Source organism: Protopterus annectens, chromosome 12.part0 (genome assembly GCF_019279795.1).
Source record: "Protopterus annectens isolate FY-2018-M chromosome 12.part0, PAN1.0, whole genome shotgun sequence".
Classification (NCBI taxonomy): Eukaryota; Metazoa; Chordata; order Ceratodontiformes; family Protopteridae; genus Protopterus; species Protopterus annectens.
Window position 1 is genome coordinate 1,308,304,734 of NC_056746.1, and position 26,296 is coordinate 1,308,331,029.

The following is a 26,296-nucleotide window of genomic DNA, read 5'->3' on the forward strand; positions in this document are numbered from 1 at the left end:
AAAATAGTATAATTTTAAACACTTACCAGGAGCTGGCAAAAGGAGGACCTCATCAGCGAAGCGGCAAACGAGATCTAGGTACTTATCGCCTTGCATCATGGGATATGGGGCTGCCTCGAGCTGGTAAAAGTGACTCTCGAGCTTAGCAAAGTGCCGAGTCGGAGCAGAGGATCGGCTCTGAACCCATCAAGCAAGAATGAAGGCGAGATTGACAACTTAACATGCTTGTGTTAAGCTTGATAAACGTTTATCCATTGATTTCATCGCTATATTGAATTGATTTTTGGTTTCTGGCGGGCTACTGGAGAGAGTCCATCTTATCTTATCAGTTTTTCATTCAGCAGTTTGACTTGCATGATTTATACCAATTTTTTTTTTTTTTTTTTTTTTTTTTAACTAAACTGATTTTTTTTTTAAATAGATATGACTTCAGATGAAGACTGCTCAATTTTTTTTCTCCTTTACAGGCATTTGGAGTGACCAACTTGAATAAAAACCCTGTCAAGAAGCCACTTTCCCCAGGCACATCAAGCATAATCCCCCAGCAAAGACTGTTCTGTGCCCAACTCAGACAAACTGCCAAAGATGTGTCTGGCTCCAGATCATGCTGGCTTAAAGGGCTACAAAAGCAGGCAGAGTGAGTAGTCTGAGAATAAATGCTGGCCACCACGGAGTCCTCCAGCATTGGGAGAAGTAAAGACCCAGCCAGTGGAATCGGCAATAGCTGACAAGTTATTTCGCTTTCCAGGAGCAGACGTCAAGACTAGCAGGAGAGCAGAGTATCAATGCTGTGACCAAGGATGCTTCAGATGGTCAAAAATGTGAGAAGGAATCAGAAGCTGTCAGTTTGCACAAACACACCACCTGCATTTTCACGTGTTTACACGTCCCAAAACAAATGCATGAACAGCACAAAATTCCTGTCAAACACCCTTTAGTCTGAAATTAGTCCTACAGAAAATGGCAGTTTAAGTTGTTACAGTGTAAACACAAGCACTTCAACCATAGAATTTCCTGCCCAAATAAAACTTCCCCACACCAAGTTTCACTTCTTTACAAAAGCCGCCCAAACTTTCAGATGCTAAAAATAACAGAACACTTCTATTATAGTAATGGGTTTCTTAAAGGATCAGAATCACTTCAGAAGGTATTTATATATAAAACAGTCTACCTGGAAAAGAAAAGCTCTTCTGAAGCCTCAAATGTTTTCACAAGGTGAAAAGTACTTAAGACTACCCACTGACTACTGATTTTAGGGTTGACCACTCAGCAGTCCTAATGGAAGCATGGGAAGGAGTCAGAGCTTTGGGAAGCTGCCAGCTGTTGCATCTTGAGCAGGAAAACATATAGCCTAAAGGTCACCTAAAAGTCACTACTGCAGTGAGAATGACTAACCTCTAGATATGCTGCACTCAGTTAAATGTTATACTTTGCAAAGGGAACATAGCTCTGCTTCAGGACATCCAAACCTTCTGGAAATCAGACATCAGACTGGATAATTTCGATAAAAAAAATGACAAAGCAATATGGGATTACTTACAACTATAAAAACTCCCTGTAGAAAGGAGGAAGCCAACAGAAAAATCTGAGTGAGACAGCACAACCAAAGCACCATGAATTGAAAATGGCATGCATAGTGCTGGAACCAGCAAAGAAGGTCCATAATATCAAAAAGCTGTGCAGTCAGCTAACTCTGCAATCTATACAGGACACTTGCCTTAAATGGACTATTTCAAGAATTTAACCAGTTGTGCTTACACTATTGACACTACTATTCCATTTTGGAAGATGCTCCTGGTGAGTAGAAGACATCAGACACTTTCCTCATCCACAGGTGAAAAATATGCAACAAATGGTGCAATACAAAGCCCATGAAACCAATAGTGACTTTTCCCAGTGAAAACCCAAAACTGTACACCCATGCATGTACCAATTCTCGCCAGTTTTATAGTCGATGCAGCTTCTTTCTTTGGTGTCCTGTTTTCTGAACCTGAAATTGGACTGCCATCTGCAACATTCATATCAAAATAAAAAGCAGTGAAGACACTGAGGTAATTCATAGCCGCAATGTATTAAAATGTTACAATCCTGCCATTTACAAGCAGTACATAAAATTAAAATCACAATTCGATGTGCAAGGATTTGATTTATAAGCAGCTGCACTTAAACTACTTCAATTAAAACCTTAAGGATAACTTTTGACAGATTGGTGGTGAGCCAAGAATGTATACACTGGACAAAATGCGCAAATAACTTAGAAAACAGTCGTACGGGAAAAGTAGTTAAAGGGATTAAGACAAGCAAATCAGTTAAAATATCGGAATGTTTTTGAACTGAAAATATGCCCACTCCAGTAAGTTGCATCTCGAGCTTGAAGAAAAAATTAATATACCCCTAAGAAAAGCAGTAAATTCCAAGTACTAAAAAAATGTAGAATTCATGCATTAACCAGACCTTACAGGTTGGACAGATTCACTATTTCCACTACAGCACTTCTATACTCCAGGTGCATTTATAAAATTCTCAAATTACTGACTAAAAATGAGAAATTAGCTGTGTAAAATCTTACCATAACCAAAGATGTCCTTCTCTTCCATGTTGCAGTATTCTAGTAGAGGGATTTCCTGCCCTCAGGTGACTCGCAAGTCGGCTCCTATACAAAAAGCTTCAGCTTGGCTGTTGCAGCTGCGTGGGACGTCACAGGTAAGGACATAAACCAGGGGCCTCAAATGTGATGTCTGCATGCACAATCCTCAGAACTTGAAGCTCAGTAGGTAGAGGTCCAGCAGGAGAAGATGCCAGTGGCGTCAGATATGGGACCCTAGGGTCCTTCGGTAGCAGATAGATACAGGGTGAAGCTGGGAAGAAAGTAGAATGATGAGGGGGTTATTGGAGGGTGGAAAGGAATACAACATGGAAGAGAAGGACATCTATGGTTATGGTAAGATTTTACACAACTATTCGATGTCCTATTCCTATGTTGCAGTATTCTAGTTGTGGGACAGTACCACAGCTTAGTTGGATGAAAGGGTGGCAGATGCAAAAGATTCTACAAAGCCCTGTAGGGTTGCCTTGGCAAATCCTGCACGTGCTCTAGAGACTGTCTAGCTTGTAATGCTTGGTAAAAGTATGGATAGTGGACCATGTGGCTGCTTCCATAACGGAAGCTGTGTCAAGACCTTTTAGGAAAGCCATGGAGGCGGTCACTGCCCTTGTGGAATGGGCCTTTACTAGCACTGTGTTTTTTTTCCTGTGGTGGGAATAGCAGAGACAGATGGCTTTCCTGATCCAACATACGATGGTTTGTTTGGAGACTGCCTTGCCCAAGGCTCTGAGATGGAAGGAAACATTTTGTAATGGGTTTGTTTTGTCCAGGTAAACTTAGCTGCCTGTGTACATCTAGGCATTGGAGTATCCACTCCCCTTCACTTGTGGGAGGGAAAGAAAATTGGTAAGCTGGATAGATTGGTTTGGAGACAAATCATTGACCACCTTGGTAATAAAGGAGGGGTTAGTTCTCAAGGTCACCATGTCCTTGTGGAACGTGGTGTGGGGGAAAGCCATTAAGGCTTGCAGCGCTGAAACCCTTCTGGCTGATGATAGCCACTTGGACTGTTTTCCATGTACTTATCTGTAGGAAAGCTGTCCCAGCAGGTTCAAAATGGTGTTGGGTAAGCTTTTCCAGATGTAGTTAAGGACCCAGGGCGGGGATGGTCTTTAAGGTCTAATGTGCAACACACCTTAAGAGTTTCACATAGAGCCTGACTAGTAAAGGGGAATCAAGAGGCAAGCAGGCTGACATTGCAGAAAGGTGCATTTTCAGTGAATAGGAAAGTCCACCCACTTAACTGACACAAGAACAGGGGGGGTCAGCAATGCAAGGGTCCCTTCCCTTGTCTAGACACCACTTAGTAAATCTTTCCCATGTAGTTACGCATTATTTTCTTGGTTTCCTGGCCTCCCTCAGGAGGGTAAGCACATCCTCAGAGTAGTGGTGTCTGAAAGGGATCAAAAGTTAATCACCCACAGTGTCAGGGTGATCTGCAATTGTGGGTGGAGAGTTCTTTTGTGTTAGGTCCACTTGTAGGGTAACTTGTAGTGATTCCCCTTGACTAGATTGTGAAGTAGGGGAAAGTAGAGCAGTGTACACTTACCATGAATGTAGATGTTAGACTGTATTCACTGTTGCAGTCATTACATTTGGGTTATCTGCTTGCAGTAGCCTTCAGTCAGCCTGATTAAGTCTTTGATCCTGTGTCGGCTGCTGTCCCTTCTGTGACATCAGGTTGTCAGGGGTATAAAATATGCAGCAGACGCCATTACACCAGTTTTTCTTGCCCTAGATGTCAGGTGCCCAACTAATGGGAAACAATTAAATGTATAAATATACAAGGATATACCTCCAACAAAAAAGCAAATACACCAAGAAGCTTTTAAGTATAATAAAGGAAAGTAAAGGTATAGCCAAAAAGATTAGGGGGCTGGAGGGAGGGTAACCAGGACTGCAACAGAGAATACACGAACATCTACATTTATGTAGAGTGTACACAACTGTACTATGTGCTTCATGTTTTACTGTTGCAGTCATTACATTTGGGTAGATTCCCAAAGTTAAGGTTGGGAGGAGGAATTTAAATGGCATTAGGACCAGCTAAAAGGCCCTGCAAGACTGCAGTGGCAAAGTCAGCTGTGGACTTCTAGAAAATTGGTAAATGATAATGCTTGGTGAAAGTATGTACAGAACTCCAAGTGGCAGCTTCTAGGATGTCCCTGGTAGGGACGCCTCTAAGAAAGGCTGTAGAGGTAGATGCAGCCTTGGTAGAGTGGGGTCTGATGCCCTGAGGGATAGGTTTTCCATGATGCTTATAGCAGAAATTAATGCAATGGCCTATTCATTTAGAAATGGTTTGCTTTGTAATAACCTTCCCTTTTCCCTACAGCAAATGCCACCAGCAGTTCAGATTTCCTTTGAGGTTTAGTCCTGCCCAAGTAGAATCCAAGAGGTCTGTGCACATCCAAAGAGTGCAGAATCCATTCCCCTTTGTTCTGCGGTTTAGGAAAGAAGGTTGGCAAATGAATGGACTGATGAAGAGCCACACTGGCTACCACCTTGGGCATGGGGAGATTGGTTCTGAGGGACACCCTGTCCGCATGAAAGATAATGAAAGGCTCCACTGCCATAAGGGCCTGTAATTCAGATACCCTTCTTGCTGAAGTGATTGCTAAAAGGAATGCTGTTTTCCAAGAAAGAAATTTTTAAATCTGCAGTAGCAGCTGACTCGAAAGGAGGAAGAGTGAGTTTCCGAAGTTAAGGTCCCAGGCTGGAGTTGCTCTTTGGTTGCCTTAAATTTTTGGCCCCTCTGAGGAAGTGCTTGTGCAGTGGGTAAGAGGAGAGGTTCTGTGTTATGAGCTGAAATGGCAGAGGAGTGAATTTTGATGGATGAAAAGGACAAGCCCTTGCGAAGCATCCAAGTATTGTAAAATCAGAGGTAAATTGGGCGCTGCTGTGCTCATCCCTCGATATTGGTTCCAGGCACAGAATCTTTTCCATTTCACAGCATAAGATTTCCTAGTACTAGGACTCCTTGCCTCTAAAATGTCCATCACTGGTTTACTGACGGATGGTAAAGGAGAGATTAGGTAATTAGCCAGGCTGCTAGGTTCAGTATTTGAAGCAGTGTGCGCAGATTCTGGTTCTCCTGCTGAGACAACAGAGAAGGAGTGAGGCAGGTACCATGGGGCCAACTGTAACACTGCGCAAGATGGGGTACCAGTGCTAGCGTAGCCAGTCTGGTGCAATCAAAACAGTCCTTAGCTTGTCCTGTTTGATCTTTAGTAGCACTTTGGAGAGCACAGACAGAGGAGGAAAGGCAAACTGATAAGTTTATCTAGCTGAAGGACAGAACATCCACTTTCCAAGCTTGCTTGTGGGGAATCCTTGTGCAAAATATATCCAATTGATAGTTCTGGGGGAGGCAAACTTTTAGTTATGTACTCACCATAACTTCAGATGTTTGGGATCCATCTCGCCTACATTCTGACTGATGGGTTCGGAGCCGATCCCTCTGCTCCGACTCGGCACGCTTATGCTATAGAGAGAGGCCTCTAATTGGCTGAGCTATCTTTATCCCAGGATGCACCACCACTAATCCCTCAGGTCTTGTTTGTCCGCATTCATGCACAGCTTGTTTATAAAACATTGTTAGATGTTTCAAGATGAAACAGGATTCGGACCTTCTGATATCCTCTGATCTCCAAGGAAGGGGAAAGGAGGGTGGGTTATTAGGAATGTAAGCGAGATGGATCCCAAACATCTGAAGTTATGGTGAGTACATAACTAAAAGATGTTGTGATCCTATCTCGCCTACATTCTGACTGATGGGACAGCGGTCCCTAGCACCTAAATCCCGGGTGGCTCATTGGAAAACACTGAGCACTGTGGAACCAAATGAAGCTCGTCCTCTAGATGCCACATCTAATTTGTAGTGAGAAATGAAGGTGTGCGGGGAAGACCATGTAGCCACAGCACAAATGTCACCAATAGCAAGCTTAGAATGAAATGCTACCGAAGTAGCCATAGCCCTTGTAGAATGAGCCTTGATAGAGGTGGAAAGCTCTGTTAGAATAAATATAAGCTTGAGTAATACAGTCCCTGATCCATTTGGCAATAGTGACCTTTGTGACCACGTTGCCCAATTTGTTTTCTGCAAAGGACACAAACAACTGATCTGTCTTCCTTGATTGTTTGGTCCTATCCAAATAAAAACGTAACTGCCTGTGGACATCTAGTGTGTGGAAAATAAACTCCGCTTTATTGGAGTATTTTGAGAAAAAAACTGGGAGCTCTAAAGTACAGTTTTGTACCTACCATAAATGTAGATGTTCGAAGATCCACATTGCTGCAGTCCTTACACTTGGGTAGTCCGCTGTCCTCGGTCGGCCCGAATATCAAAGTATAAGGCTGACGTCGGTCAAGGCGCATTTGACTGACATCAGGACGTCAGGGTACAAATGCGCATGACCGACGTCATATCCTCAGTCTTTTCTTGCCCCAGATGTCAGAAGACCCTAAAAATAAAGGTCAAAACCAAAAGACAGCAAACAACCAACCAACCACCCTTGCACTAATTATATGTACAATATATACAATATACACAATATTTACAACCCAACCCACACAACCACCTCTAACTACAGAGGGAAGGAGGGAGGTAAATTGGACTGCAGCAATGTGGATCTTGAACATCTACATTTATGGTAGGTACAAAACTGTACTATGTTCTTCATCTCACATTGCTGCAGTCCTTACACTTGGGTAGAATCCCAAAGCAGAGGTAAGGGAGGATGGCCAAACTACAAGGAAGCAGGAGCTGCCAAAATGCCCTGCAAAACAGCAGTGGCAAAACCAGCCCTGGATTTAGAGTAAAGTGGCAGGTGATAATGCCTAGAGAAAGTATGCACTGAACTCCATGTAGCTGCCTCCAAAATATCCTTGGTTGCCACTCCCCTCAAAAAGGCTGTCGAAGTGGCAGTAGCCCTAGTGGAATGAGGCCTAATCCCAGCTGGAATCTCCTTGCCATGATGGGAATAACAGAAAGCAATGCAAAACCCAATCCACTTAGAAATAGTTTGTTTTGGCACAGGCTTGCCCTGAGAACTCAAAGCAAAAGAAACAAACAACTGCTGAGACTGCCTGAACCCTTTAGTTCTGTCCAAATAATATCGCAACTGCCTGTGTACATCTAAAGTGTGCAAAATCTTTTCCCCTTTATTTTGGGGATTTGCATAAAAAGTAGGCAAATGAATAGTTTGGTTTAAAGCCACACTAGAAACCACCTTAGGCATAAAGGAAGGATTAGTACGCAAAGATACCCTATCCTTATGGAAAATCAAGAAAGGCTCAACCGCCATAAGGGCCTGTAATTCAGAAACCCTTCTTGCAGAGGTAATGGCCAACAAAAAGGCAGTCTTCCATGATAAATATTTCAACTCAGAAGTAGCTGCAGGCTCAAAAGGTTGTAGAGTGAGTTTCTCCAACACAAAATTGAGATACCAAGCAGGAGTAGGAGCTCTACGTAGGGGTCTTATATTCTTTGCCCCTCTAAGAAATTGCTTGAACAAAGGATGAGAAAACAATGGAGGGTCACATTCATAGTGAGCTGAAATTGCCGCAGCATGAACCTTAATAGAAGAGAAGGACAAACCTTTGTCCAGTAACTCAGTAAGATATTGAAGAGCCACACTTAAATTAGGCTCAGAAACATCAAAATCCTTTGCTGCACTCCAAAATAAAAATCTCTTCCATTTATCTGCGTACACTTTCCTTGTACTAGGCCTTCTAGCTTCCAAAATCACATTCAAAACTTGTTGTGGAAGTTGAGACCCTCTATGGTTCAAAACAGAATATGCCAGGCTGTTAGGTGAAGAGAGTGAAGTTTGACATTGAGCAAATGGCTGTCCTCCTGTGACAACAGGTGTGGAATGGAAGGCAAAGGCCATGGAGGCTTCCGTACCAGACTTCTCAGTAGTGGGTACCAGTGCTGTCGAGGCCAATCTGGAGCTATTAAAATCATCCTTGGCTTGTCCTGTCTGACCTTTAGAAGTACCTTTGGGAGGAGAGGCAGAGGTGGAAAGGCATACACATGAAGATTGCTCCAATTGAAAGAAAGAACATCCACTTTCCAAGCTGTGGGATGAAACCTTTTTGTGCAAAACTTTGGCAGCTGATGGTTTAGTGGAGAAGCGAACAGATCTATGTCTGGAGTTCCCCATGACAGTCAATTTCTGAAATACATGAGGATCCAATTTCCACTCGTGGGGATCCATAATTCGTCTGCTCAACACATCTGCTAAGGATTTCTGTGCTCCTGGCAGAAACCTTGCCTGAAGATTGAGCTGTAAACTGAGAGCAGTCTCCCACAAAATCATTGCTTGCCTGCATAGAGGATAAGAATGTATTCCCCCTTGCTTGTTGATGTACCACATGACAGTTGTGTTGTCTGTTAGAATCAACACCTGCCCTGGAAGAAGTAAATCCTTGAAAGCTATTAATGCAAACTGGACTGCTAACATCTCCTTCAGGTTGATATGTAGATGTTGTAGTCTGGCAGGCCACTTGTCTTGTATCCACTTTCCATTCAGATGAGCTCCCCAAGCTTTGTCTGAGGCATCTGTCGTTAAAATCTGACTCGCCTCTGGCCGGGTCACAGAGAGTCCCTTGTTTAGGTGACATTCCTGAGCCCACCACAAAAATTCCTTTTGAATGCAAGGTATTATTTGAATGACAGTGTCCAGATCCTGGCAGTGCTGTGTCCATACATTTTTGAGATACCATTGCAGCTTCCTCATATGCAGTTTGGCATTGGGAAGCACCAGAATACAAGATGCCATTAACCCTAAGGCTTGAAGGACTGTCCTTGCAGTAAGCCCGGACTGATGAGATAGTTGATGGAAGTAAAGGGAAAGACTTTTGTTTGTCCGGGGTTAAAAAGGCCATCTGGGATGCTGTATTCAGTCTTACACCCAGAAAGCACATGTCCTGAGAGGGTACTAGACTGGACTTTATTTCGTTCACAGAATACCCCAGGCATCTTAGCACTGCTATCACATATTCCAAATGATGAAGCTCTTCCCTTCCTTGAGCCAGAATCAGGCAGTCGTCCAAATAAGGATAGATCTGTATTCCTTTTAGCCTGAAGAAAGCTATCACTGGAGCCAGAACTTTCGTGAACACTCTGGGCACAGTAGATAAGCCAAAGGGCAATGCACAGAACTGATAGTGAGAAGTCCCAGCTCGAAAACGCAGATACTTCCTGCAACTTAGTCTGATAGGAACATGAAGGTAAGCCTCCTTGAGATCCAAAGTTACCATTCAGTGATCTTTGCCCAGCAGAGGTAAAAGCTGTTGTAACGTCAACATTTTGAACTTGGGAATGTCCAGATAAGTGTTGAGGATAGATAAATCCAAAATTGGTCTCCACGTGTTCCCCTTCTTTGGTACTAGGAACAGGCGAGAATAAAATCCTAGGCCCACTTCTGGCATAGGGACCGGCTGTATGGCCCCTAGTTGAAGTAACAGAGAAATTTGCTTGTGAGCCTCTATTCTTTGTTGAGGAGGAACGTCTGGCATGCCTCTGAAAGGAGGCAAGGTATGGAAATAAAACCCGTAACCTTGGTGTATGATATCCAATACCCATCTGTCTTGGGTAATTAAACTCCAATTTTCTTTGAAAAGTGCCAACCTTCCTCCCAAAGGTGCTGCCAGACGAGAAGGCTCTGGCAGCTGAAAAGGTAGGTCATTGGGTCTGTTTACGAAAGGACTGACCCCTGCCCTCACCTGAAGGCTGTGCAGGAGAACTCCCTGTTCTAGGCCTGAAAGAGCCCTGAGCTCTGCCCCTACCACGTCTAGATCTACCCCTAGACTGGGAATCATAAGAAGGATACGTCCACCCTTTAGCAGGCCAATTTCTACTAAACTTTGGAGGCTGAACCTGCAAAAAATCTTTAACAGTCTGCATAGACTTAGCCTAGTCTTCCATTTTCTTCAACACTGCCTCAACAGGAGAACCAAACACATCAGATTGTAAAGGAGCATCTAAAATCCTAGTTTTAACATGGTCAGATAAATTTTGATCCCTCAGCCAGGCGTGCCTGCGAAGAACTGACCCAGTGGCAGCCACCCTAGACGAGGCCTGTACAGCATCAAAACCACATTGCAAAGAATGCTTACCCACCTGTTCAGAAACATGTACTAAATCTTGTAACTCTTTACAATCAATACCTTCCGCCAGAGCATCAATCTTAGACTTCAACTGTGAAAGGAGATAGTTTTGGTATTTTAACATGTGAAACTGGCAATTCAAAGCCCTCATAGCTAGAGTGGAAGAAGTATAAACTTTCTTTCCCCATCTATCAAAGGCCCTGGCTTCTTTATCTGCAGGAACCGGATTCTTAACAGAAGCCTTAACACCTTTAGGCCCCTGGCTAACAGTTTCTGGGTCTGCCCTAGGACTCTTAAAAAGATACTTATGAACTTCAGGCACCCTGTAATACCTATCCGGTTTAACAGGAGCAGGAGGCAAAGAATCAGGATTAAGAGAAGCCTCTGTAAAAACATCTTCCACTACATCCAAAACAGGAGGTATAGCCAAAGGCCTATGCTGGGGTAAACAAAAATTCCCTAAGCCTTTTCCTGGAATCCGAGAAGTCCTGACCTTCCCACTTAAAATGCTCCCTCATGGAATGAAGAGTTTCTGAAAAAGAAAAATCCCCAGGAGGAGCAGAAGGAGTAGAATCATCCACCTCAGAATCAGAATAAGGAGAGTACTCCTGCAAGTCTTCAGCCGAAGACTCTGAAACATCCGAAGCCTGCTCAAAACTCCCTAGCTCAGGCTCCACCCTAGGTCTCTTATCAGGAGGGGGCAAAGAACCCCTAATCAGAGTAATCAAATCTTCTGCCATTTTAAGCATATGCTTCTTGGGCACAGTTCCAGAAGAACTAGGGGTGACACCAACTGAAGCTAAACCTGGCCTGCCTCTAGGAGAAGCCTTGGAAACAGAAGGAGAGGGCCTAACCACCCTAGGCAGGGAGGGGAGTATAGTAACCTGAGAAGCCCCTTCACCCTGACCTGCCTCCAGAGAGGCCACATCCTGCAATAACAAGGTCTCTCCCTGGGAACCCAAAGAAACCTCCGGTGGAACCACCGGCTCCACCGACACCTCTAAAGAACCGGCGTCCGGTACGGACGGTTCTTCTAGCCTAGGCTTCACTGCTTTGTCCTTGCGCTTCTTCGAAGCGGGCGGAGCATCAGACGGCATTTTATAATTGCACCGCTTCCCAAAGACTAACCTGGCACAATCTAATCTCCTCTTTATAGTGCGCTTATTAAATCTAGCACAAGAGCGACACCCAACAACATTGTGCTCAGGCCCTAAACAAGGAATACACAAAGTATGATAGTCTCTATGCGGTATCTGTTTCCCACAAGAAATACAATTATTCACTTTTTCTGACATCCGGTAAACCACTGAGGCAAGAAAAAACTAAAATATTCCCCAACGGGGTACTTAGCCAACTTTGACTCTGTCTGAAACTCCGGCATCGAAAAATTTCAGAACGCCAACCGGCACTTGCAATACTGCTTCTGCATCGGACCATGCGGCAAAAAAGACTGAGGATATGACGTCGGTCATGCGCATTTGTACCCTGACGTCCTGATGTCAGTCAAATGCGCCTTGACCGACGTCAGCCTTATACTTTGATATTCGGGCCGACAGAGGACAGCGGACTACCCAAGTGTAAGGACTGCAGCAATGTGAGATGAAGAACATCGACTGTTGCAAGCATAAAGTAGAACATACTTTAGGAACAAAAGAAGGATTTGGTCTGAGGGATACCCTGTCTGTATGAAAAACCAAGTACGGGGGTTTCACTGACAAAGCTTGAAGTTCTGAAACCCTTCTGGCTGAAGTAATTGCCACTAGAAAGGCTGTCTTCCATGATAAAAACTTTAGATCACAGGTAGCTGCCGGTTCAAAGGGGAAAGTCAAGGCACGCAATACTATAGAGATCCCATGGAGGTGCAGGATGAGAAATCGGAGGTCTTAGAGCAGCACCTTTCAAGAAGGTCTTACACAACCTGTTGCTCATTAAGGGTGGGTCTATGGATTCATGAAAATTAGAAATCGCTGCCAATTGTACTTTGATGGTAGAAACAGAAGAGCCTTGGTTGAAAAGAGGTCAGGAACTTGAGTACTTCTGCCACGGGAGTAGAAATGGGGTCCAGGCCCCGGAGTTGAGCCCAGATAGCAAACCTTTTCCATTTGCTAGAATACAGTTTCTTCGTAGCAGACTTGTGGGCTGAAGACAATATGTGCACCACATCTGGGTCCAGTGCATGTCTCCTGACTATGGTCGGAAGAGGAGGAGCCAGGCCGTCAATTTTAATGTGTGTAGGGACTGGTGTAGTAGTCCCGACTGATGAATCAGTAGGTCTGGGACCTGGTCCAGGAACCATGGACCTTCCAGAGCATGTTTCCGAAGATAGGGAAACCAGACTTGACGAGGCCAGTAAGGAGCAATTAAGATCTTGCTCCCTAAGAGAGATGCCTTCTGAATTACCCTGGGTAGGAGAGGAACTGAAGGGAAGGCATAAAGCAGGCCGGTGGGCCAAGGATGGACTAACGCGTCCATAGGGCTCTTCCCCGGGGCCGGAGTTAGGGAGAAAAATTCTTTGCACTTCGCATTCAGAGGAGTCGCGAAGAGGTCGCAGCACGAACTCCCCATTCGCTGAAAATCTGTCTTGTAATAGTCATATCCAGAGACCATTCGTGAGGAGAGAGGATGGTTCTGCTCAACCTGTCTGCTATGACATTGGATTTGCCAGGTATGTGAGTAGCCACTAGGAAGCGTTTGGTCGAGACTGCCCATTCCCAGACTCTCATTGCTTCTCTGCAAAGAGGATAGGATCTGGTCCCTCCCTGTTTGTTAAGGTACCAGACAACTGACATGTCTGAGTTAACAGCAATTACGCCCTGAGGGAGGTAATAGTGAAGGGCTTGAAGGGACAGGAGTACTGCCCTCATTTCTAGGATGTTGATGTGGAGAGGGGTCTCTTCTGGATGCCATTTGCCCTGGACTGACCTGCCCAGGGAATGCCCCCCACCCCATCTGGGAGGCGTCTGTGGTCAAAGTGGCTGCCAGAGGAGGAAGAACAAAGGGTCGTCCCTGATCCAAATTGGAGGACACTAGCCACCAGTGAAGGTCCCGTCTGCAAGATTCTGTGATCCATATTAGATGATTGAGAGGGAGTTCCTGAAAGGACCACTGAGTTGAAAGATGCCACTGGAGGATTCTCATGTGTAACCTTGCCAAGGGAACTAGCAGAACTGTGGCAGACATCGATCCCAATAGCTGCAGGACCATTCTGGCTGGGGCTTTGGACCTGGGGAGTAAGGCTCGAGCCCGATTTTGTATGGTCTGAATTCTGTCTGCAGGTAGATAGACCCGCATCTGGTTTGAATCCATCTGCCCCTATGAATCTTATTCTTTGAGATGGCCGTAACAGACTTTGGCCAATTGAAGGTGATTCAGAGGTAATTGCCCAGTGATGTTGTGGCTTGCAGGCTCTGTAGAAGTAGATGCTTGGAGGTGGCAGTTAGAAGCCAGTCGTCTAGGTACGGAAACACCTGGAATCGTAGACTCAAGTGAGCAGTCACTACTGCCAAGCATTTGGTGAACACCCTAGGGGCTGTGGTGAGACCAAAGGGCAGCGCACGGAACTGAAAATGACTGCCTCCTAGGCTGAAGCGCAAGTGTCTCCTGGACGTTTGATGTATTTTGATATGGTAATACGCGTCCTTGAGGTCTATGGAGCACATCCAAACACCTTTCTCCAACAATGGGAGAATGGTTTGTAAAGTGACCATTCGGAACTTGGACTTCTTGACTGAACGGTTTAGGTTGCTTAGGTCCAAAATGGGCCTCAAGTCCCCGGTCTTTTGGCACCAAAAGAATCTCGAGTAAGTCCCTAATCCAATCTGGTCTGGGGACCGTTGGATGGCTCCTTTGCAGCAGCTTTGAAATTTCTAAGGCTGTGGTATCCCGTTGACTGGGTGGCGGGTCCAGGATTCTTTTGGACTGAGGGGGGGGGGGGGACAACAGAATGGGATGGAATAACCTCCGGCGATAATTCGAAGCACCCATCGGTCCTGAGTGATCCCTTCCCAGGCCTTCAGGTGCTTGAACGACCCCGACTGGCTCCGGAGCAGCACAGCCGGGCAATCCCTCAGGGACTATGAAAAGCTGAAGAGCCACGAAAGGACTCGCGGTCTCCAGTGTTGCGGGGGCCCCTGCCGCCTCTGGGACGGCGTCTTCCTGATAAATTTCCCCCTCCTCTGCCTCTGGAGGGGGAACCTTCCTGCTGAGAGGGGTAAGACTTCTGCAATCTACGGAACCACATCTTCCCTCCTCTTTTAGCCTTGGGATAAGGCCGAAAGGGAGTGGAAAAACGTGCCCCTACGGCAGTCAGAGTCTTACCCTCCTGTTCACAGCGGGTAAGTGTGTCTTTCACTTTGGGCCCAAACAGGGAGGACCCATCAAAGGGGGCGTCGGCGAATGAAGACTTGAAGGCCTCCGCGAAATGACACAGGCGGAGCCAGGCTGGTCTCCGTAGAGACATGCCTGTACCCGCCGCTCTACTCGCCCCTTCGGCCGCATACGAAATGAGCCTCATGGACGAGTTCGAAATGGACGACATTGTAGCCAGCTGAGATCCAACCGTCTGGGCCAGCTCCTCAGGCAGGCTACCTAAGAGGGTATCGGATAGCTCCTTAATCAGATCCCTCTGGAATCTCGTAAAGTGCGTCAGGTAGTTCAAAGACCTCAGGGTAAAGGCCGCTGAACTAAGGGTGCGCTTGCCATACCGATCCATGCTCCTAGACTACTTATTAGGAGGATGGACGGACGTAGAAGCCTCTGCTACATCTTGCTGGGTAGCAGATGCCACCACCATAGCCTCCACAGCCACACCTTTCGTAAGGAACTTTCTATCTGGGGGCGCCGAAAGAAATTTGTTTGGACGAGCGGGCACTGGTTCCACAGAGTCTGGGTGTTCCCACACCCTTCGACAGATCAAATCCAAGAGCTCGAAGGGCGGAGACACCCAGGAGGTGGAGGGCTGAGCCCCGAAGGCCTTCAGGAACACTCATCAGCAGAGGGAGGTTTGGACTGCCAGCCGCCTCGTTGTTTTAGGGCTTCCAGGATGTCTGCAAAGGAGACATCATCCGAGGACGACTTGGGGGACCCCTCTGCATCATCGAGATCGGTGTCAGATGTCAAAGACTCGTCAGGGGAGTCAACGTGCTTCCTCTTGCACGTTTTCTTCCTGGGAGGTTCTTCCGAAGAGGCTTCAGAAGGACCTCCAGGAAGGGGAGAAACCCCAGCGAGGGTAACCTGAGGCCCAGGGGCTCCGCTGTCTGCGGACAGGGGGACTGCCAACGACCCAGTCTCCAAATGTAGGGAAGGAGCTGGGGAAACTGGAGGTAGCCAATGAAGATTTGGCTCATAGCCCTGAAGGCGGGACCACCAGAATCCTGGGAAGGTCCCCCCTCAGTGGCCACGACAGTGGACGGTACTCCCGCCGCCGACGCACCAAGAGGGAGACTTGGGACCGAAAGTATCAATCCCGAAGCCTCCCCCCAGGGCTGAAGGAAGAAGTCCGTGCACTGAACTCCAACCCAAGAGCCGGAGTCGGAGCAAGGGTCGGGCCTGACCCTAACACCTCCACTGGTTTCACCAACACCTGCTCCAACGGTGCCGAAGCTGTTGGAGGAGGAAGTACAGTAAGGGAGTGGACCATCGGCTCCAAAGCCAAATGGGCTGGAGCCGAAACCATCTTTTGGAACACCGGAGACTGGAAGAGTCGAAGGAGCACCCTGTCGATGTCCGAATCAGACATCCTGGAAGATCGAGGATACTGATCGGGCCCGAACTGATTTCGCCATCGGCTCCGAAGGGCTCGGGGACCGGCTCCGAAAGGACTCAACAATTATCGGCTCCGAGGAAACCTTCAAAGAAATTTCCCTCTGTGCCGATAAGGACTTCGGCTCCGAGGGGGAAGTGTCTGAGCCGATGACCCTTATCGGCTCCAATATCAGTGGAGCCGATGAGGGTGACCCGCCTCTCGATGCCCCCAGACCTCGGCTCCGAAACCAGAGGGGTCGAGGCTGGAGGCATCGAGGCAGACCGTTCCGACCTCGGCTCCGAAGTCCGTGGAGCCAATGGAGAAGTCTGCTTAGTCTTCTTAGCCGTCGGATCCGACGGACTGGTCGGAGCCGGCGCTTTCCTCTTTTTAGAAGGAGAAGGAGAGGAAGACAAAGCCTCCTCAAAAGAAGGCTTAATTAATCCTTTGAGGATTAATTTGTTTTTCCTCTCCTGGAGGACTCTGGAGGAAAACGCATGGCATACACTGCACGATTCCTGCAGATGTTTGGCGCCAAGACAATAGACGCACGAGGAGTGGTAGTCCGTTATGGACATTTTGAACCCACACCTCGTGCACTTTTTAAACCCGGAGGGTTTATGTTCTTTAGACATAATGTACAAAAAAAAGACAACAGTAGATTAAGAGTTTGTATACACAGGAACAAAATCACTAACTCCGAAAAAAATATTAACTAAAGAACTTTTTTTTTTTTTTTACACAAGAAATATAAGAAAGAGAAAAGGGAAACAAGGAGGGTCAAGACCCTCCAACTCAAACGGGTACTTGACCCACACACAACCACTAAAGTAGTTAGTACAGGGGAAGGCCCCTCTAACTTAAACGGAACCTTCTCTGACAGGAAAATATATGCAAAACTCAATGAAACAACAAGAAACACTCTTACACAAAAAATAGCCGTTAAAACAGCTTTTGGGTTTAAATGAGTGAAATACTGACTGGAAAAAAAGACTATAAATATAGTACTTAGCCCAGCCAATGTTGAGACCACGTCCAAGCTCTGTAAGCGGCAAACGAGATCTGGGGGATTAGTGGTGGTGCATCCTGGGATAAAGATAGCTCAGCCAATTAGAGGCCTCGCTCTATAGCATAAGCGTGCCGAGTCGGAGCAGAGGGATCGGCTCCGAACCCATCAGTCAGAATGTAGGCGAGATAGGATCACATATCAGGTCTATAAACTGGACTCCCCCATTTGCTTGTCAACATGTTGAAAATCCTTTGTTCCAGTTTCCACTTGTGTGGGTCCATGAGGTTTCTACTTAGTCTGCCAGTGTATTTAGTTTTCCTGGCAGGAATTGAGCTTGTAGATTCACTTGGTAGCCCAAGGCTGTGTTCCACAATGCCATGGCCAGTCTGCAGAGGGGGTAAGAATGTGTGCCCCCCCCCTGCTTGTTTACATAGCACATAACAGTGGTGTTGTCAGTCTTTACCATTAGTAGTCTTGGAAGAATGTGATCCTCGAAGGCTGTCTGAACATTCTGTACAGCTAACTGACTGATATGCAGGTGCATTTCACTTGAGTTCCATTTGCCCTGAATGCACTTCCCATCTAGGCGAGCCCCCCATGTGTATAGTCTGATGAGTCTGTTATGGTTTGGGCAGCAGGGGGTAGCGTAAATGGTAATCCCTTGTTTTGATGGCAGGCCTCTGCCCAAAGGAACTCTAGGAGTAGGCAAGGTATAACAGGAATCATTGCGCTTCTAGATACTGAGTGTGTCGACACCATACACTTTCTAGATACCATTGTAGTTTCCTCATATGCAGTCTTGCATATGGAATTAGAATGCAGGAGGCCATAAACCCCAAGGCTTGCAGAATTTGCCTTGCAGATAGCAGGGTTTGTGGCATGAGGAAAGCAATCTGGGAAGTTGTAGTCGAGCTTGCTCCCAGGAATATAATTTGTTTACAGGGTACCAGGTGGGATAGCTTTTTGTTTATGGTGTACCCCAGACAAGTCAGCACCCTTTGTACAAAGGCCAGATGATTCAAAACTATGTCCTGGCTTTCTGCCTGAATTAGACAATCGTCCAGGTATGGGTACATTTGAATATTTCTTTGTCCGCAAAGTTCAATAACTGGGGCTAGGCACTGTGAACACCCTGGGCGCAGTAGATAAGCCAAAGGGCACTGCACAGAACTGATGTGTGAAGCCTACTTTGAAGCGTACGCATCTTCTGCAAGATTCCGTGATAGGGATGTGCAGGTATGCTTCTTTTAAATCTAATGTTGCCAAACCAAGCATCCTTACCTAGCCTAGGAAGCAACTGGTGAAGAGTCAGCATCTTGAACTTCGGAATAAAAAAGGTGTTTTAGAGTACGCCATGAATCATCTTTTCTGGGTACCAGGAAAAAAGTCTAATAGAAACCTTGTCCCTTTTCCTCTTCTGGCACCAACTGAATAGCCCCCCATGTTTAAGAGAGAAAGTACTTGCTTTTGGGCCTCTGCCCACTGATTTGGGGGTAGATCTGGCCACCCGCTTGGTGTTGGTAACATGTAAAAGTGAAATCTGTATACTTGGGACACTACATTTAAGACCCATTTGTCCTGGGTTATGAGTTTCCAGTTTTTGGCCTGCAGATCAATCTTTCCGCCTAAAAGAGCATTCAGTTGAAAAGTGCTTGGAAGTTTTAAAGGCAAGTCATTAAGAATTTTCCATTGGGGGGGGGGGGGTCTTACTACTTCCAGATTTGGATGCGGAGGCCCCCACTGCTTAGTCTTGTGCGTACCTTGTGACGCAAACCTGGGGTTTCTACTGTGCTGGATTTGGACTGAAGATATGGAAGGGGCCGGAAAGGATCAATTCGGCCAATGCCTACTAAATCTTGGAGTAGGAACATGTAATAAAAAAACTCCATTTGCATAGATTTAGCTTCATAGTCCATCTTTTTAATAACTTCCTTGGCTTTGTTGCCAAACAGACTGTCCTGATTTAAGGGAGCATCCAACAGTTCAGCTTTAACACGATCAGGCAAAGATAGCTCCTTAAGCCAAGCATGCCTTCTGAGTACAGACCCAGTGACAGCAGCCCTGGGAGAGGCCTCTAATGTATCAAAACCACATTGCAAAATGTTTTTCCAACCTGCTCAACAAAATGCATTAAATCCTGTAATTCCTTATTTTCAGCAGTCAGGAATCATTTTCTGTTTAAGCAGTCCAATAACATGTCGTTGCTACTTCAACATATGAAACTGACAATTTAAGACCCTAATGGCCAAGGTTGTAGACTTGTAAACCATCTTACACCATCTATCCAGCGCCCTGGAGTACCTATTAAAGGGGATAGGATTTTTAGCAGTAGAAGCCTGAATGCCCTTGGGTCCCTGTGAAATGGTCTCTGGATCCGCAATAGGATTTTTTATAAAGGGACTTGAGAATCCGGGACCCTGTAATATCTATCAGGTTTTCTAGGAGCAGGAAGCAAAGAATCAGGGGGCCAAACTAGATTCCGAAAAGGCAACAATGTCTAGTACAGGACGTATAGCCAAGGCCTATGCTGAGGCAGAAGAAATACCTAAGCCTCTTTTGAAACAGAAAAATCCTGGCTTTCCCAGAGAAAATGTTCCCTTAAAAAGTGTGCAAGGTTTCAAAGGAAAAATCCTCTGGAGGGGGAAGCAGAGGAAATAATTTTGAATCAGAATCCTCATAAGTAAATAAGGGTAAATCTAGATCAGAAGAATCAGAATAATCAGATTCCTGGTCAGAAGAATCTTAAACAAATTCAGTCCTAGGTCTCTTAGAACGGGGTGGTTGGCTTCCCCTGATTAGTTATAAGATCTTCAGTCATTCTTGTTTTTTAGGCTTAGAGGCCTGTGCATGCAGCCTAGGCATCGGTTTCTTGGGTATGGTTCAAGGTTTAGGCCTTAGGCAGTTTGAAAACACACGGAAGCCGGTGACTGCACAGCAGCTCCAGACCCATCCAAGATAGACATCCACGGGTTCCACAGTTGAAGCATCTCGCGGCATACCGGATTCTGAACGGGTCTCAGTAGAGGCCTGCGAATCAGAAGTAGCAGGTATCAGGGGCTGCGAAAGTGCCTCACTGAGTACCGGCGAACTGGCGACTGGCTTAGAAGAACCGTCGGCAGCTTTGGACCTTGGCGGCCTATCTTTGCGCTTTCAGAATTCCGATAGTCTGATAGCTAACAGATGACATTTCTGGATAACTGAACAGAGAACTGAAATACTTAGAAGCGAAAATATACAGACGGATAGATACAGTATGAATGAAAATCTTTGTGAGGTACTTGCTTTCCACAAGAAATGCAATTAGCTTTTATTGACATCAGTAAGGAGCAAGAGAAAGTTTCCCCAATGGGGTACTTAAATTTAGTTGAAGACATCAGTTCTAAAACTCAAACGAAAATTTCAGGAGTCTGCTGACCAGCACTTGCTAACTGCTTCGGGCACCGCACAGCAAGACTGATGTAATGGCGTCGGCTGCATGTTTTATACCCCTGACATCACTGAAGGGACAGCAACAGACGCAGGACCCAAGGCTTTGTTAATCAGGCCGAATGACTGCTACTGTAAGCAGATAACCTAAATGTAATGACTGCAACAGTGAAACACTAAGAACATCCAGTGCTATCTTGGCCAGTAGGGGGGGGTCACTCAAGATTTTTGGTTTGTCCTTCCTGATTTTCAGGAGGACTTTAGAGGGAACGGGGAAGGCATACAGAAACTTCCCTCTAGCCTGGAGAATAGATGCTTTCAACATATCCTGGTAGTGGAGTAGGTCTTTGCACAGAAGGTCTGCAGCTGCCTGTTCTGGGGGGAGGCGAACAGGTCTATTTGAGGAGTGCCCCACCAGTGGACTACATCTAGGAAGACTCTCCTGTCCAGCATCAATTAGTGTTGTGTAGAGAATGTCCTGCTGAGATCGGCTGGCTTGTTATCCTGTGAGGGGATGTAGGTTGTCTGCAGGGACAAGTTGGGGAGAGAGGCCAAGTCCCATATCAGGGTTAGCCTGCACAGCTGATGTGCCTTTGTCCCTCCCTGTTTGAGGTAGCACATTACGGTGGTATTGTCTTAATATTAGAACCACCCCTGGTAGAAGAGGGGTAAAGGTTTTCAGAGCCAAGACTGCTGTCAATTTTCTGACACGGATGTGTTTGGCCTTCAAGGAAGGGTGCCAGTTTGCTTGAACCCTATAAGATGCCATTTTTGCACCCCAACCTGAATCTGAGGCATCTGTATGCATTACTTGGGAGGGTGGGTGGGGGGCTGACGTCCCAGGTTCAGATGGACTTGTTGGATCCACCAGCTGATTTCTTCCTTTAGACAGGGAAGTAGGGGAATTACTTACGCCAAGTGGTTAAGTTGCTGGGACCAAATGTTTTTGGAGGTACCATTACAGCTTGCGCATATGCATTCTGGTTAGTGGTAGCAAAGTGATGGTTCCTGCCATTAAGCCCAAGAGTCGAAGGAATTGCCTTGCAGTTACTGTGAGTGCAGGATCTCCTTGAAGTGGGAGGTCAGGGATAGTACCTTGCCCTGTGGGGAAAGGCTTTCATTCTGTCTGGATTCTGCAACCCAGAAAAATCTTGTCCTGGTCTGGGTTCAAGGACGACTTTGAAAGGTTGAGGGTGAACCCTAGATTCTGCAGAAGGGACATGAAGTGGGATTTGAGAGGGTATTTGACTGCCAGCATTAAGATGTCATCCAGATAGGGGTAAATCTGAATCCCCCCCCCCCCCCGAGTTCTGCAGAAGGCAATGGCCAGGTTGAGGCATTTTGTGAACTCGGGGTGGGGTGGGGGTGGGGGGGCAATGCACAAACCAAAGGGCACAGCAGTAAATTGGAAATGAAAGGAAGGCCCAGAGAAACGCAGGAATCTTGTGTGGGAAGTCCTAATGGGTTTTGTAGGTAGGCCTCTTAGGTCCAAGGTGGCCATGAAAGCCTTGGCTGGTATGAGGTAGTGGGGTGGAAAGTGACAGCATTTTGAAGGTGGGTACCTGAAGGTGAACACTTAGGAATGAGAGGTCTAACAGGTTCCAAGGGCAGTCTTTCTTAGGAACCAAGAGACAGGAGTAGAAAAGTACAGTTTTGTACCTACCATAAATGTAGATGTTAGTGTTCACACTGCTGCAGTCATCACACTTGGGTTATCCTGCAGTCAGGTGGTTCCCGCAGTCGGCCAGAGTTCCAAAGTCTTGGTCCGGCATCGGTTGCTGTCGCTTCTTCCCTGACGTCAGTGCGTCAGGGGTATACAGGATGCATCAGACACCATTTTCTTCAGTTTCTTGCCCCAGATGTCAGGTACCCCCAATAGGTAGGCAATACATATTGCTAAATAAAAACAAATATAAAAATACCCTCAGTTACAAGCAAATACACCACAAAGGTTGTATAAGATAAAGGTATAGATAAGTTCAGCTAGTTCAGAGGGGATGGAGGGAGGGTAACCTGGACTGCAGCAGTGTGAACACTAACATCTACATTTATGGTAGGTATAAAACTGTACTATGTTCATACTGTTGCACTGCTGCAGTCATCACACTTGGGTTGAATCCCAAAGCGAAGGATGGGTGGTGGAACTAAACAGGGTTTGGAGAGGCTAGTAGGCCCTGCAGAACTGCAGTGGCAAAGCCAGCTCTGGTTTTAGAGTATAGAGGCAAGTGATGGTGCTTGGTGAAGGTGTGCACTGAACTAAGTTGCCACCTCCAAGATATCCTTGGTTGGTACCCCTCTGAGGAAGGCTGTTGATGTTGCTGTCGCCCTGGTGGAATGGGGCCTGATGTTAACAGACACAGATTTCCCATGGTGTGTGTAGGAGAAACGGATACAATGTCCTATCCATTTTGAAATGGTCTGTTTTGAGATAGCTTTTCTTTGTGATCCTGCAGCATAGGATACAAAGAGCTGGTCAGATTTTCTGAAAGCCTTAGTTTTATCCAAGTAGTAACGCAACTGCCTGTGAATGTCCAAAGAGTGTAGGAGCCTTTCCCCTTTGTTCTGGGGGTTTGGATAAAAGGTGGGCAAATTAATGGTTTGGTTTAGTGCCACACTGGATACCACCTTTGGCATAAAGGAGGGGTTAGTTCATAGACTGTCTTGATGAAAAATGATGAAAGGCTCCACTGCCATTAGGGCCTGTAGTTCTGAGACTCTTCGTGCTGAAGTTATTGCCAGCAGCAGGGCAGTTTTCCATGATGGGAACTGTAGATCAGCTGTGAAAGCTGGTTCAAAGGGCGGTAGTGTAAGCTTTTCCAAAACAAAGTTGAGATCCCAAGTTGGTGTTGGTGCTCTCCGGGGCGGTCTTGTGTTCTTAGCCCCTCTGAGGAACTGTCTTCGTAATGGATGTGAAAATATAGGAGGATCAGTGTTGTATTGAGCTGAAATAGCTGAGGTGTGGATCTTAGATGAGAAGGAAAGTCCTTTGTGCAATATCTCAGTTAAATATTGAAGAATCTGAGGAATATTTGGGACAAGGGGATTTTGGCCTTTAGCCTGGTTCCAGGCACAGAATCTTTTCCATTTGTCTAAATAGACTTTCCTGGTGCTGGGCCTGTTGGCCTCCAGAATGACATCCATCACAGCTTTAGAGAAGTGTTGACTGGTTGTTTAGGCAATTTGCCATGCAGCCAGATTTAAAGTCTTGAGCTGGCTGTGTAGAATCCGATTGCTTTGCTGAGTGAGCAGGTGAGAAATTGTAGGTAAAATTCATGGTGGGCCTTGAGCCATGTTCCTTAGTATTGGATACCAGTGTTGGCGTGGCCAGTCTGGAGCAATGAGTATCATTTGTGGCCTCTAATCTGGCTTTCAGCAGCACCTTTGCCAGAAGAGGCAGTGGAGGAAAGGCATACACTGTCAATGTCTTCCAACTGAATGAGAGGGCGTCCATTTTCCAAGCTAGGGTGAGATACGTCCTTGTGCAGAATTTCCATAGTTGGTAGTTTTGGGGGGGGGGACATGTCTGGGCTCCCCCATTTTTGAGTTATCATTGCGAATACTTGTGGATCTAGTTTCCACTCGTGAGGATCTATGATGTTTCTGCTTAGTCTGCCAATGTGTTTCTTTCCTGGCAGGAATTGTGCTTGTAGTTGAACTTGGCAGGTCAGTGCTGTGTTCCACAAGGTCATTGCTTGTCTGCATAGGGGGTAGGAGTGTGCCCCCTTGCTTATGTACCACATCACTGTGGTGTTGACTGTCTTCATTAGGTGTTGTCCTGGATGTAGGAGGTCCTTGAAAGCTGTTACAGCATTTTGTACAGCTAGCATCTCTTTTTGATATGTAGATGCCTTTGGTCTGCAGATCATTTGCCCTGAATACACTGTCCTGCCATGTGTGCTCCCCAGGCATAATCCAATGCATCTGTTATAGTTTGCCTGGCTGTGGGTAAGGTAAAAGGCTGACCCTTGAGGTGACATGCCTGAGCCCACCCTAGAAACTCCTGTTGAAGGCAGGGAATGAGTGGGAATTGTTTCCAAGCTGTGGCTGTGTTGAGTCCATACGCTTTTCAGATACCATTGTAATTTCCTCATATGCAGTTTTGCAAATGGTAGTAGTATGCAAGATGCCATGAATCCAAAGGCCTGCAGAATTTTTCTTGCAGGGAGTTGGGTCTTTGCTGCCATCATTTTGAAGTACTGAGTCAGTTGTCCTTGCTTGTTTGGCATGAGATAAGCCATCTGGGCCGCTGTATTTAAGCTGGCACCCAGGAATATTATGTCTTGTGAGGGCACTTGTTTTGACTTCTTTTCGTTTACTGTGCACCCTGGGCAACTTAGTAGGTTTTTAACAAACGCCAGATGCTTTAATAGAATGTCCTTGCTTTCTGCTCGAATACGGCAGTCATCCAGGTATGGATATATTTGAATGCCTCTGTCTGCAGTATGCAATTACTGGTGCCAGGCATTTTGTTAAGACTCTGGGCACAGTAGATAAGCCAAAGGGCAGTGCAAAGAACTGGTAATGGGTTAAACCTGCTATAAAATTGGAGGTATCTTCTGCAATTTTGTCTGATAGGGACATGCAGGTATGCCTCCTTGAGGTCCATTACTAGCCAAGCCTTCTGCCCAGCATGGGAAGTTGCTATAGTGTTAGCATCTTGAATTTGGGTACTTCCAGGTATGTGTTTAGAATTGAGAGGTCCAGAATGGGTCTCCAGGCCTTGCCCTTTCAGGGAACTAGAACCAGTCTTGAATAAAATCCTTGTCCTTGCTCCTGTGTAGGAACCTGTTGAATGGCTCATGTCCATGAGAGCTGAAATTTGCTTCTGAGCCTCTGTCCACTGATTTGGTGGCAAGTTTGGCATTCCTTTTATCCTTGGCAAAGTGTGAAAGTGAAATCTGTATAGATTTTGCCTTATCCTCCATTTTCTTTAAAACTTCTGCTTTTACACCAAATAAAACATCCTGCTGTAAAGGTGCATCCAATAACTTTGCTTTAACATGATCAGGTAAAGTTTGTTCTTTTAACCAAGCATGCCTACGTATGACAGACCCTGTCACTGCTGCTCTACAAGAAGCTTCCAATGAATCAAATCCACATTGCAAAGAATGTTCTCCCACTTGTTCAGCTGCATGCAGCAAATCTTGCATTTCCTTGTAATCAGATTGTTCTGTATGTGTGCATTTTTTGTTTTAATTGAGACATCAGATGTTGATATTTCAGCATGTGAAACTGACCATTTAAGGCCCTCATAACTAGAGTAGCTGAAGTATATACTTTCTTTCCCCATCTGTCTAGTGCTCTAGAATCCCTTTCAGAGGGCACAGGATTTTTAGCAATAGAGGCCTTAACCCCTTTGGGACCCTGGGAAATGGTTTCTGGGTCAGCAACAGGGCTTTTA

At 46.0% G+C, this 26,296-nt stretch overlaps 1 protein-coding gene across 2 annotated transcripts in view; it reads right to left on the minus strand.

Annotated features, from left to right (window-relative positions):
* Window positions 1–26,296, minus strand: part of LOC122817163 (microtubule-associated protein RP/EB family member 1-like) — a 633,735-nt gene that overhangs the window by 147,507 nt on the left and 459,932 nt on the right. The window contains exon 5 of one of the 2 annotated variants that reach the window (XM_044090369.1): window positions 1,931–2,008. The exons of the other annotated variant lie outside the window; for it this stretch is intronic. Within the exon in view, the coding sequence (XP_043946304.1) occupies window positions 1,931–2,008 (78 nt within the window). The remainder of the gene's footprint in view (window positions 1–1,930; window positions 2,009–26,296) is intronic. 2 annotated transcript variants of the gene reach the window in all.